The sequence below is a fragment of the Convolutriloba macropyga genome, chromosome 13 (genome assembly GCF_964194025.1).
Source record: "Convolutriloba macropyga chromosome 13, txConMacr16.3, whole genome shotgun sequence".
Taxonomy (NCBI): Eukaryota; Metazoa; Xenacoelomorpha; order Acoela; family Convolutidae; genus Convolutriloba; species Convolutriloba macropyga.
The window spans coordinates 11298714-11312459 of NC_134480.1; the positions used below are offsets into that span (position 1 = coordinate 11298714).

Below are 13746 nucleotides of genomic sequence, written 5' to 3' on the forward strand. Positions count from 1 at the left end.
TACGGGTAGAAAAAACTGGACGGTGTGGGTTGGGTGAAGTGGTGCGGGGGGAAGTGGGGAAAATGGTTAAATGAGAGAGGCTACTGGTGATGAGGTCAAACTCTATGAGTTGCTCGCTCTTCACGTCATAAAATTATGTCTATTAATCAGTTTCAGAGAATCACAAGTTTAGAAACCAGTGAGCCTCATGCCAAGGAGACAAATTAATGCCCTTCGTAGTTGATGCCTTTCGGCCTTGACCAATTTATCTAGCTCTTGAGGTGAAAAACTTAAATGGTCAGATGAAAAAAACTATCAGACGAAAAGTGGGACAAATAGCATAAAAGACCAGCTGAGTGAATGAGAGTTAACATAACCGACTATCATTGGGTGAAGGGCGAATTGCTCTCTCAAAAGACTGGTGAGGGATGAGCGCCGGGGTGGGGGTAGCACAGCGCGTTGGGTTATAGATGGATCAATGTGCACAGAATGTTGCGCGAGGGGGTAAAGTGGGGGGGGGGGGGTAAAATGGGGTGAAATTTATGTCTTTAAAACAGTCTCGGTTCACCACATGCATAATGTCTAATATATCGAAAGACTTTAAGAGACCTTAATGCCCTCCAGGCGTCACCTGTTTTTGAGGACGAGAAGCCGAACGGTCAGATGATGAAAAAAAGAGTCAAGCCACAAATCGCAAAAGAATGACCACAGGACTAATATAATTGCTACAAACTTCATATGAGAGCAACTGAAAAGAATTTTTGATCAGCAGTATCAGTGCAAGTTTAAAAACTAAACTGTGTTAAAGCAAATATTACGAAACGTTTCCTTATAATGGGAAAGACCCGATAAAATGTCCCTGCAGTTATTTTCGTTAAGTTTTGTTTTTTTTTGGCTCTGTCCCGTTATAACCACCCCCCCCCCCCCCCGTAATTATACCACAATGAGGATGGGGGTATAATTGCATCGCTTAAATACACCTTTTTGATAAATTCTGTCGAATCTCTTCTGTTTCGGCCCCCAGTGCCCCCCCCCCCCCCCGTTAAACTAAATTTGTGTTGGTATATAGCACGTTACTTATGTAAAAGCTAGCAGGTGCTTCCGGGGGCGTAAAAGTCAAATGCCCAAGCAGTGGGGGGGGGGGGGGCAGAATATATTCCATTTTGGAACCAGATACATTTGGAGCCAAGATACATTGTCTTATTTGAAATGACACTTTTAAAAAAAGCAAACTACTTCTTGCCATAGAAAACGAATGCACATTCAAGTTTCGAATTTTGAGAAAAGCGAACTCAAAATCAGTAAATTCAATGCAAATAACTTTGTTAATAGCCTGTCAGATTTAATATCATACGAAAGAATACTAAAACTTTACGAAAGCATAGTAACAATTACTTAATATCAGAACTGTTTCCCTTTCTCCTTTTCCCTCCATTAACAAAATTTGGGTGCTTCCCATTATTATCCCCCGTTTAGTGGTTAGATGGCGTATACCCCCCCCCCCAATTGCCACAATTATACTATCAAATGGCTCTAGTGAAGGGGGTGGAGGCTATAAAGGGAAAGACCCCAAATTTTTTGTTTCATAAGCCTGTCAACAAATTGATTTTCTTTTTTATTTTTTTTTGAATTGATAAACAAGTTTATATAACCGAATTAAGAGGCCTATGTATCTTGTGGGGCTTACCAATACAATTAATACACATCATAATAAAGGTGTATAAAAAATAAATTATCAATAATCATTTTCTGCCGAGGTAGGAAACAGTTCAATGATGTTGTTTAGTTGCACGAATTGTTTTGTCTTATTGCACAAAGATTGGTTTGTTTGTTTTGAGATCGAAGAGTTGGTAAAAGCAGCATACACAATTGTGAAAAAAAACAACCACGAGCTTATGTGACCAACATACCCTTTCTTAAACCACTTATACATACATAAATCTAGGGTCAAGTTTCATATAGGACGAAGTTATCCCCAATACTTCGGACATTTACTCTTAGAAGGAAATTAGTTGTCTTCAAGTTTTTCTAGTGATCAAGTTCGATTAATCATCGTGACTTTGTCTTCAATATTGATAATACCTTCATAGATATGAGTCATGTTCTTCGCTGCTTCGTTCCTTCGAGAGCCCTTCAGCTTCTTTGCCCAAACGATTCTCATCCTCGCTTCTCATACCCAAAGTACTCCCCGTAATTGAGTCATAAGGGTTGTTGTTGTTCGTGGTTCCATATTGTTGTTGTTGTTGTCCTTGTTCCTGCTGTTGCTGGATATGCTGCTTGAGTAACGCGTGGAAGTAGCCATTTTTGTCACGTTTCAGCACATTGGGTTCCCCGATTTCGACTATTTGTCCGGCGTCCATGACCTTAAAAACCGAGAAAAACTCGAGTTTCGTAACAAAAAATTTAAAAATGAATGATCAACACCAAGGCAAGTGAATAACTAAAATAAAAAGTAACCAAATATTCGAGTTTTTGAAAACAAAAGTAACACAACCGATATCCGGCTTTGTTGATCTTCGTGCAATTTTCAGTGCGTCAAAATAGCGATGCTTGATAATTTCTGGTTAGACTTTGCAAAAAAGGTCAGGTGCTAACTTACTTTTGACGTTCAAAAGTGCGTTTATCGTTCCCGAAAACGTGAAAATCTTATATTAATGTTGAACAAATGTCACTTACAATGACTCGAGTGGAGTCCATGATGGTGTTGAGTCTGTGTGCGATTGTGAGGACAGTCGTGTCTGCAAACACTTCACGCAAAGTACGCTGTATCAACTCGTCAGTTCTAAACACATACGTGAAGAGATGAACAAAATATACACCTGTGTGATTCAACATTAAACATATAAAGCAATCAATGGTAATCAGGATATTTCAAATCACATTTCGGGCATATTTCATTTAAAAAAATTGAGCCATTTCCAAAAATGACTGTTTTTGTTTACTGCTGTCAGGAGATCTTTTCTGTTTGTGCCCCCCCCCCCCCGTATGTTATGCCCCCCCCCCCCCCCCCAGTCACAGAGCACGTGCCATTGAAGTAAATCATTATGTAAAAATATGGCATGTGCGTCTGGGGGCCGCAAATAATATGCACTCAGTAAGCTGGGGAAGGGGTACACAAACGGAAAAGATCCGAATCCGCTTTCAACATGTATTTTAGTCTAAATATATATACAAGGAGGATCGGTAATGTGCATTTGCATTATACACCTCAAACCGTCCAATGCCCACAAATTAGTAAAAACAAAAAGACTTCCAACTGTTTTTTTACATTAGAGATAACGCTAAATCATTAGTTCACTTGAACCTAATTATAATTACTCCTTTGTTAAAAACAATGCATCGATTTTTGGGGAGAATATGGAAATATTAATTAACAAATATAATATCCAACAAAAAGTCGCCAGTTAGATTATAAATGTTTTTATTTCATTTTAGGCAATAAAGAGCTGCCGAAATGAGTTTTTGCTGACGGAGCTTGATTAAACTGATTTTGTGTTGTCAACGATGAAATGGATCATTAATGTAACTATTAGATATTTGAAGTAAATTTTGCGAGAGAAGGAAAAAATGACAAGTCTTGAATCCTTCCGGCTTGAAAAAATCTCTGAAAAGCAAAAAAAGTCTCTTAAGAGCTGGACTCAGAAGAAAATAAGTCCACTGTAATTAACCAAGCTAGAAAACAATAAATATAGCCAGCAGATTGCCGAGATAGCAGCAAAACAGGCTTACGTAATATGAAATATAGATAAAAAGATACAGAAATGAATTGATGCAGTTGCTACACTTTAAAAAACGTTTTCAATTTAAAAATTTTGTTTCAAACTTCAGAAGCTTTATTATTAACATTGATTAATATATAGGAACTCTACATTGACGAGCCAATTAGAGAGTGCAGAAATTCGGTTTTAATAAAAACCTATTAAACAGTCGAGCTTAAAAGTTGCGGCCAAGTAGTTTAATTAATGGCGTCAAAAGTAAAAAAAGAGCAGTGAAATAGCCTCGTGAAAAGATTAATAAAACGGCTCTAATGAAATTTGCGTTGTGAAAAAATGTAAAACAGAAAAGAGTGTCAGACCACGAAACAAAAACTAAAACTAAGAAACACTAAAACAAAAACTAAAACAAAAACTAAGAACACTACAATATAGCGACGCTCAGCAACGAATTTGAAACTTTTTTTGCAATTTTTTTTCATTCATTTTTAAATTTACTTGTAACATTAATAAATTCGTTCTTTTATTTAGACCAATTTTGAAGCTTTTTTAATGAGTTCGTTAGAGACCTACTTAATAATCGTATTCCATTTGGTATTCTTAATATACAAATACAACTTTAAATGTATTCGAAACGTGAAAGGCGAGAAAGAGGAAAATTTTGAACCTTATTCTTCCTTGAGAAATGAAGAATTTGAGAATGTCTCTTGGAGGATCGATTGAGTAATTTAAGAGCTTTCCAATTAAAAGAATCTGATACGTCTCCGCTAAAAATGCCGTCCGGTCAAAAAATTGACTAAACAAAAAAACCAAGGCAACCAATAAATTCCTAGCCCTCAAATAAATTTGAGATAGCAGCAAAACAGGCTTACGTAATATGAAATATAGATAAAAAGATACAGAAATGAATTGATGCAGTTGCTACACTTTAAAAAAACGTTTTCAATTTAAAAATTTTGTTTCAAACTTCAGAAGCTTTATTATTAACATTGATTAATATATAGGAACTCTACATTGACGAGCCAATTAGAGAGTGCAGAAATTCGGTTTTGATAAAAACCTATTAAACAGTCGAGCTTAAAAGTTGCGGCCAAGTAGTTTAATTAATGGCGTCAAAAGTAAAAAAAGAGCAGTGAAATAGCCTCGTGCAAAGATTAATAAAACGGCTCTAATGAAATTTGCGTTGTGAAAAAATGTAAAACAGAAAAGTGTCAGACCACGAAACAAAAACTAAAACTAAGAAACACTAAAACAAAAACTAAAACAAAAACTAAGAACACTACAATATAGCGACGCTCAGCAACGAATTTGAAACTTTTTTTGCAATTTTTTCATTCATTTTTAAATTTACTTGTAACATTAATAAATTCGTTCTTTTCTTTGGACCAATTTTGAAGCTTTTTTAATGAGTTCGTTAGAGACCTACTTAATAATCGTATTCCATTTGGTATTCTTAATATACAAATACAACTTTAAATGTATTCGAAACGTGAAAGGCGAGAAAGAGGAAAATTTTGAACCTTATTCTTCCTTGAGAAATGAAGAATTTGAGAATGTCTTTTGGAGGATCGATTGAGTAATTTAAGAGCTTTCCAATTAAAAGAATCTGATACGTCTCCGCTAAAAATGCCGTCCGGTCAAAAAATTGACTAAACAAAAAAACCAAGGCAACCATTAAATTCCTAGCCCTCAAATAAATTTGAGGATTGGAAAAATAAATACGCATTTTTTTTTAATGTTAATTTTAAGCGTTAGCTGTTGTCTCCTCATCCTCAACGCATGAAAAGAAATTAACCAAAGTTTGTCATTATCGAGCAAAAACTAGAAAACAAGGCTCAACTCAAATAGAGATTTTTAGGTAATCTTCAACTAACGCGTAGTCAACATTTGCAGTTGCCTCGTCAACTAGGAGGATCTTAGTAGAACACAAAAGAGCCCTAGCCAGACAGAGTAACTGTCTCTGACCCACACTGAAGTTGCTTCCACCCTCTGCCACCATCGTGTCCAGACCAGAGGGCAAATTGTTCACAGGCTCTAACATCTCCACCTGAACGGCAATAGACTTTAAATTACATAAATACTACCCTTTTCCCTCTCACCCCCTCCCTCCTCTAAAATAGATTTATGAGTTAACTTCTATTAATACTTAATACTAAAAGGTTACGGCCGAAATTAATTATCCACAGGAGCATGATCAGCAGAATGACATGTTACAAGAAGGGTGCTAAGGTTCCACCTTTTTGAACAAACCTTTTGAAGAGCGCTTTCGATTCTTTTGTCTGAGTACTCGTGGAATGGATCTAAGTTCTCCCTCACTGACCGAGAGAACAGAACTGGGTCTTGAGGAATGATTGAGATGGCTTTGCGAAGATCGCACAACCTGAAAAAAAAAACACTTTAAAAATGATTAATTCTCTTGAAAAAAAGAACCGCAGATCTCTTAGTGAAAACACTAAATAATTTTCACCTATACCATTTATCTTGTGAATTGTTCATGCACATAACTAAATTGACAAAATCAGGTTCGCTCAGTGATTTAATTACTTGACGAAACCTGTGGTGTAGATAGCATATAATATAGTTACAAGAGTGTATCTATTAGTATTATTGAGTGCTAAGATGATCACCAGTACTGCTATTGAAACTTACAGGAACAACATTTTCTGCTAACTAGGTCCATTAGATCCTTGTTTTACTTATACGTATTGGCGAATGAGCAATGATACTTTATTGCGTATTAAGCAGATACTTTGACAGTAGCTATGACAATATCTTGTGTGTACTGCAGAATTTACATCGATAAGAGGTGACTGAATGCTTATAGAATATGCAACTTTCATTCAATACGAGAGGCGGAATATATTTAGATTTTCCTCATTGTATGGGCTCCAAAATGTTTCTTTAGAGTAAAAAGACACCAAACTCTGTTGTGTCACCTCCTCTCTACACCAGGGAGTTCGGATATAAGAGCTGAAATTGGTATCTAGTGACGAAAGTTTTTCATTATCTATTAATTGGACAAAATAGCAAGATCATAGGAACACAAATTGTTTTTTAAACAAAAAACCAGTTCTTTTTAAGTGACTATGGGAAACTAAACTAAGTCATCAAAAAAAGTTTTATTTAACTAGTATTTTTTTCAAAAATAATTTGTAATTCTATTGAAAGAAATCAATTTGCAACTATCAACAAATGAGTTTCTTGCTGAAACCTGCCGCTGGATTTGTTTTGTCCTGTTGAATAGGCAACTGCCTCCATCCAGAATTTTATGCATTTTTGGTATGATGATGATGATGCCTAGCATAGCACAATGACGTCATCAAACTGAATCGAATGATTAAATACAAGAAACGCTTGAGCGACAAAATTTTGATTTGCAAAAACAAAAAAAACCGACTAGCTTTGGATGAATTGCCCTCGACCGAATAGAAATCCCACAATTTTTTTGAAAGTTTAAAAATGCCTTTAAATAAGGTTATTACAGGTTATTTTAGATCATTAAGGAGATACAACAACAAACAAATTTCGCTGAACATCTGATATGATTTCAATAGTAAACTACAGTCAACTGAGTTCAACGGCTTAAATTTGGGAAATAAGAGAGCAAATCAGAACAAAAACAAATCAGACTTAAATGCAAAAAATTCACCAAAAAACAATCAGGGAAAAGTTTTGTATAAAAACTTCAATAATTGCTTCTAACATTGTTTGAAAGCATTTAACTGAAAAAAAAGTAAATGATAATAAATTATGTATTTCGGACAAAACATTGGTCAAGGAAGTCGAGAACAAAAAATATTAAAAAAACAGCACCTCAAGAAGATGATGAAATCATCATGTGAACCAGCTGAGCACAATCCAAGACTACTTTTTCCTTCTCGACGCTCCTTTGTTGAATTAAAAAGAGGTCTAAATTTGATCGATTGTGTTCAAATCAATTAAGTGATATTAAAATGATTGTGAACCAATGGTTGTTGCAGACAAAAATTGTGCATGCTTTGAAGATCTATGCAGCTGCTTTAAGAAAACTCAGTTAAGTGGCCTCACATTCGAATGAGCAAAAAAAGTTCCAAAAACATAAAAACAAAACCTGAAAAAAATGAAAAAAAAATGAAAATTGTTCTGCTCGAGTCAAAACAATTTGTTGATGGCTGTAGATGTCGTTTGAATTCTACAACATTTAGACGCAGTTTTTCTTATTATGTGATCTAAAAATTTGACTTTTCAAACTATTGAGCAAACAAAGGCGCACAAATTTAAAACAAAACCGAAAAAGCGCAAACTAAAAGGGTGAGAACTTTTGCTGGCGTTGGAATCAGAAATGGTTAGATTTATTTTGAGCTATTCGATCCTTGAATAAAAGAAACCCAGAAGTTGAAATTTGACAAATCATTTGAAGCAATCGCATAGGTAAAATTAAATTTTGAAAAAATTAGCTAACAGATGGATAGAAAAGAAGTAAAACGTTATCAAAATTTTTTCTCTGGCGCCCTTTTCGATTCAGAATGTGCTACACAAACTATTGAACAACCAAATTAAATCGGAAATTTGTCCTATTTTGAGGGAAGAAACAGAGTTTTGTGTTGATCACTGGAGATTATTCAGTCGAAAATAAAATTATTTTTTAATCTGAGGAGACCACAGTCATATTACTTGTGTTCCAATGTTAACTACAGAAATTTAAAGTCCGATTTAAACACCCTTAAGACCAATTTTCGAAAAGTAAAAAATTATTCAAGGGCTTTCAATCACCCATATAAGTTGCCCAGTAATATTCAATTATTACATTAAGGGAATTTACAGTTCAGTGACAAGTTTCAAGCAATATACTGCGACAACAGATTGAATTAGCAACTAACCTTCGAAAGGTACATTTTAAAAAAAATTCAAACATTTAAATCTCATAACTTTAACTAAAGGTCAAACGTTTACATGTCAATCCATAAATATCTAATCGCGTAGTATCATTTGAATATTCATAAGGACAATTCATATTTATTTGGTTGTTCATTTTTATACGAAAAATTGTGCTATCTTCCACTAGTTTATTCTATCTGATTCCACAAAATGCCAAAATCCGATTTTGTGGTATGGGGCGACCAATTAATAGACCCATATTCTAGCAAAAGCGCTTTCAAAAAGGACCAAATGGCCTGTTGTTTCAATTTGGTACGGGAACTTGCTTCGGAACATATCCAATAATTGACTAATTCTAGAAGCAAAATGAGTTGTCGAATCTAAAAGATGATTCGAAGCTCGGCTATAGTAACCTGAGTTTGGAGCAGTCCAGCCCATCAATCAACACAGTGCCCTCCGAGACTTCAAACAGTCGTGTCAACATCACCATCAGGGAACTTTTACCCGCACCCGTTCGTCCACACACTCCTATCTTTTCAGCGTGATCAATTGTCAAGTTGAGGCCTTCGAAAGAAATTGTTTCCTTCCCTTTCATTATAAGTGGAAAATACCAAATTTTACTTATATATTTAACTTTTTTTGTACTTCACTTTACTTTCATTTAAATTTTATAATTTATGCTCAAGTAAATCTGGTGACAATCAAACATGCCATTTTTTGAAAAAAGTGAAGTAAGCGCAAAGTTTCCGAGATGACATCGGCATATTTTTATTTTGCTTGGATGGCCGTACAAATAAAATGTATATTACTCAATTCCAGTGTCTAATCTCAACTGTATTCAGATAACAAAAACTAAAGAATCAATTTTTCGACAAATGTTAATTTATGTATAATATTCTCTCAATTAATAGCACACTAGAGGCTAAGTGGCCACCCAAAATGCGCATAATCCTCTTTTTTTGCGGTTTTTCTGGGGTTTTCGATCCATATTTTGACAATTTTTTGGCTTATTTCGGCGTTTTTCCGACATTTTACGCTATTTTTAGACTTGCCAAGTCTTGACTAAGACTTGCAAAGATTTACAAGGGTACAAAGTGACATGATCATACCTCTGAATGAGTACTGATATTAGACTTGCAATTAGACCCAGTACTTAAATTGACTAAGAGCCAGGTCCGGTTACGCAGTAAAAATTATGACATGATCTTATGCTATAATTTGTTCACGAGGGGGAAGAAGGAAACAAATTCCTTTTAGGGCCATGTGAGTGGAGCCGTCGTCCAAATCGTAAGAGAGGGAGACATTGATGAGCTGGATTCGTCCACCTTTCGGCCAGCCGGGTCCCGGCTCTATAGGATCCGGTTCCTCCAATTCCACTGGCAAGTATGTGTATTCCCTCATTTGTTCCACTGACGTCATCTGTAGAAAACACCATTCACTTTCCTTGTATGGAGAGATTGCAATCTCGTGCCATAAGATAAACGTTCGAATTATATTTTTTTAAAATTCTAATCGTAGTCAAGACGGGAAGGGTATATTGCATGATTCCAGTTTAAAAATGGTTACCTCACGGGACAAACGCGTTTATCTTGCAATAGTACATGAACGTAAGGACAAAGGATGGAAGCTTGCCACGTATGATAAGTTCTTTCTTTTGACTAGGAAATACAACAAGGCGGCTCGGTAATGTGCGATGGCACATAAGGTTCCGACCCCGCCCATCCACAATTTTGGCATAATTGTCTACCAAATGAGGAACAGATAGAAAAACCCAAAAATTATTTTTTGCGAATCCCAAAAAAGCCCAAGTCTTTTTCAAAAAAGTCTGTATGAACGATAAGATAGCCTCCAAAGCAAATCACTCAGTGGAGTAAAATTTGATGCATTAGATTGCTGTAATATGTCAATATTAAGAAAGCGAGTCAAGACGAACAGCAAAATCAAACAACAACAACAACAAACATTAATTACATCAAAAAATTTATGTCCCTCTTAAAAACTAAATTTAATAACAAAGTCAACATACCGTCCGATAAACCTAAAACCAAACAAAAATAACTTATAAATCACCAGAAAACATATGCGACCAGTCCATAAAAGGTTTGGTAACAATTATACAAAAAAAGAACAAAAACAGTAAAGTAAAAAAATTAACTTATTTTTTTGAAACAGTTAACTTCAAAGTAATAAATACCATTAGGAATCAATTAATATTACCACAAATTTACGATTACCACTGCTTCTATAGAAGGGCATTAGGACCTGTCCTTATTCATTTTTTAAAGCGGCTAAAAAGAACAACAAAGAACAAACAAAATTTCATTTGAAACTTGCCAGAAAACGCTGTCAAAACCGTCAAGCCAAAATTTGGCACTCAAAATATATTTGATTGCGCCTTCTTCAAACAGCTATAATGTAGTACGTGGCCGTTCATTAGTAAGACTAGGTAACAAGTTGACAAAAACACGAAGTGCTAAAGTATGTAATACTTTTAATTTTTTTTTCGAAACAAAACTACATTCAATGTCATGAAAGGCAATAATTACAAAAAGAGCTATTTAAACAGGGTCGTTTATTCATGAAAAGGAAGCCCTAGAGACCTGTAATTATCCAGAATATTTCTTGCATCTAAAAAAAGAACGTCAAATATGACAAAAATCAAATTAATTTACTTTTTTTGTGAAAAACCGGTGTCGAAGCCAGTAAGGTCATAACAAATTCTTTAAAACAAGAGATTTTGGGACACCAATCCCTTTTATTCCCTTGACACCCATTATGTCATATTTGACCTGTAATTAACTAACCAGATTAGGTAACAAAAAGAAACATAAAAAGAACAAAATTGCGAAGTTAAAAAGTTTTTTTTTTTTAATTTTGGAAAACGATTGTTTTCAAAGTCATGAAAGCCATCAGCTATCTACTAATATCAGAATATCGGTTCTTCTATTCTTCCATGAAAAACCAATGAAAGCTATCATTATACAGGAAATTTCATACGACCGAAACGACAAAGTATAAATTTTTTTGAAAGTTTAAAAATGCCTTTAAATAAGGTTATTACAGGTTATTTTAGATCATTAAGGAGATACAACAACAAACAAATTTCGCTGAACATCTGATATGATTTCAATAGTAAACTACAGTCAACTGAGTTCAACGGCTTAAATTTGGGAAATAAGAGAGCAAATCAGAACAAAAACAAATCAGACTTAAATGCAAAAAATTCACCAAAAAACAATCAGGGAAAAGTTTTGTATAAAAACTTCAATAATTGCTTCTAACATTGTTTGAAAGCATTTAACTGAAAAAAAAGTAAATGATAATAAATTATGTATTTCGGACAAAACATTGGTCAAGGAAGTCGAGAACAAAAAATATTAAAAAAACAGCACCTCAAGAAGATGATGAAATCATCATGTGAACCAGCTAAGCACAATCCAAGACTACTTTTTCCTTCTCGACGCTCCTTTGTTGAATTAAAAAGAGGTCTAAATTTGATCGATTGTGTTCAAATCAATTAAGTGATATTAAAATGATTGTGAACCAATGGTTGTTGCAGACAAAAATTGTGCATGCTTTGAAGATCTATGCAGCTGCTTTAAGAAAACTCAGTTAAGTGGCCTCACATTCGAATGAGCAAAAAAAGTTCCAAAAACATAAAAACAAAACCTGAAAAAAATGAAAAAAAAAATGAAAATTGTTCTGCTCGAGTCAAAACAATTTGTTGATGGCTGTAGATGTCGTTTGAATTCTACAACATTTAGACGCAGTTTTTCTTATTATGTGATCTAAAAATTTGACTTTTCAAACTGTTGAGCAAACAAAGGCGCACAAATTTAAAACAAAACCGAAAAAGCGCAAACTAAAAGGGTGAGAACTTTTGCTGGCGTTGGAATCAGAAATGGTTAGATTTATTTTGAGCTATTCGATCCTTGAATAAAAGAAACCCAGAAGTTGAAATTTGACAAATCATTTGAAGCAATCGCATAGGTAAAATTAAATTTTGAAAAAATTAGCTAACAGATGGATAGAAAAGAAGTAAAACGTTATCAAAATTTTTTCTCTGGCGCCCTTTTCGATTCAGAATGTGCTACACAAACTATTGAACAACCAAATTAAATCGGAAATTTGTCCTATTTTGAGGGAAGAAACAGAGTTTTGTGTTGATCACTGGAGATTATTCAGTCGAAAATAAAATTATTTTTTAATCTGAGGAGACCACAGTCATATTACTTGTGTTCCAATGTTAACTACAGAAATTTAAAGTCCGATTTAAACACCCTTAAGACCAATTTTCGAAAAGTAAAAAATTATTCAAGGGCTTTCAATCACCCATATAAGTTGCCCAGTAATAATCAATTATTACCTTAAGGGAATTTACAGTTAAGTGACAAGTTTCAAGCAATATACTGCGACAACAGATTGAATTAGCAACTAACCTTCGAAAGGTACATTTTAAAAAAAATTCAAACATTTAAATCTCATAACTTTAACTAAAGGTCAAACGTTTACATGCCAATCCATAAATATCTAATCGCGTAGTATCATTTGAATATTTATAAGGACAATTCATATTTATTTGGTTGTTCATTTTTATACTAAAAATTGTGCTATCTTCCACTAGTTTATTCTATCTGATTCCACAAAATGCCAAAATCCGATTTTGTGGTATGGGGCGACCAATTAATAGACCCATATTCTAGCAAAAGCGCTTTCAAAAAGGACCAAATGGCCTGTTGTTTCAATTTGGTACGGGAACTTGCTTCGGAACATATATATCCAATAATTGACTAATTCTAGAAGCAAAATGAGTTGTCGAATCTAAAAGATGATTCGAAGCTCGGCTATAATAACCTGAGTTTGGAGCAGTCCAGCCCATCAATCAACACAGTGCCCTCCGAGACTTCAAACAGTCGTGTCAACATTACCATCAGAGAACTTTTACCCGCACCCGTTCGTCCACACACTCCTATCTTTTCAGCGTGATCAATCGTCAAGTTGAGGCCTTCGAAAGAAATTGTTTCCTTCCACTTTCATTATAGGTGGAAAATACCAAATTTTACTTATATATTTAACTTTTTTTGTACTTCACTTTACTTTCATTTAAATTTTATAATTTATGCTCAAGTAAATCTGGTGACAATCAAACATGCCATTTTTTGAAAAAAGTGAAGTAAGCGCAAAGTTTCCGAGATGA

At 34.5% G+C, this 13746-nt stretch overlaps 1 protein-coding gene across 1 annotated transcript in view; it reads right to left on the reverse strand.

Annotated features, from left to right (window-relative positions):
* Positions 1-1734: 1734 nt before the first annotated feature.
* Positions 1735-13746, reverse strand: part of LOC142351599 (ATP-binding cassette sub-family C member 4-like) — a 220811-nt gene continuing 208799 nt past the window's right edge. Inside the window, exons 10-14 of the mRNA XM_075403735.1 lie at positions 13404-13553; positions 5943-6072; positions 5567-5739; positions 2656-2761; positions 1735-2342 (exon numbers count right to left, since the gene is read on the reverse strand). Coding sequence (XP_075259850.1) covers positions 2064-2342; positions 2656-2761; positions 5567-5739; positions 5943-6072; positions 13404-13553 — 838 coding nt within the window. The 3' untranslated portion in view covers positions 1735-2063. The remainder of the gene's footprint in view (positions 2343-2655; positions 2762-5566; positions 5740-5942; positions 6073-13403; positions 13554-13746) is intronic.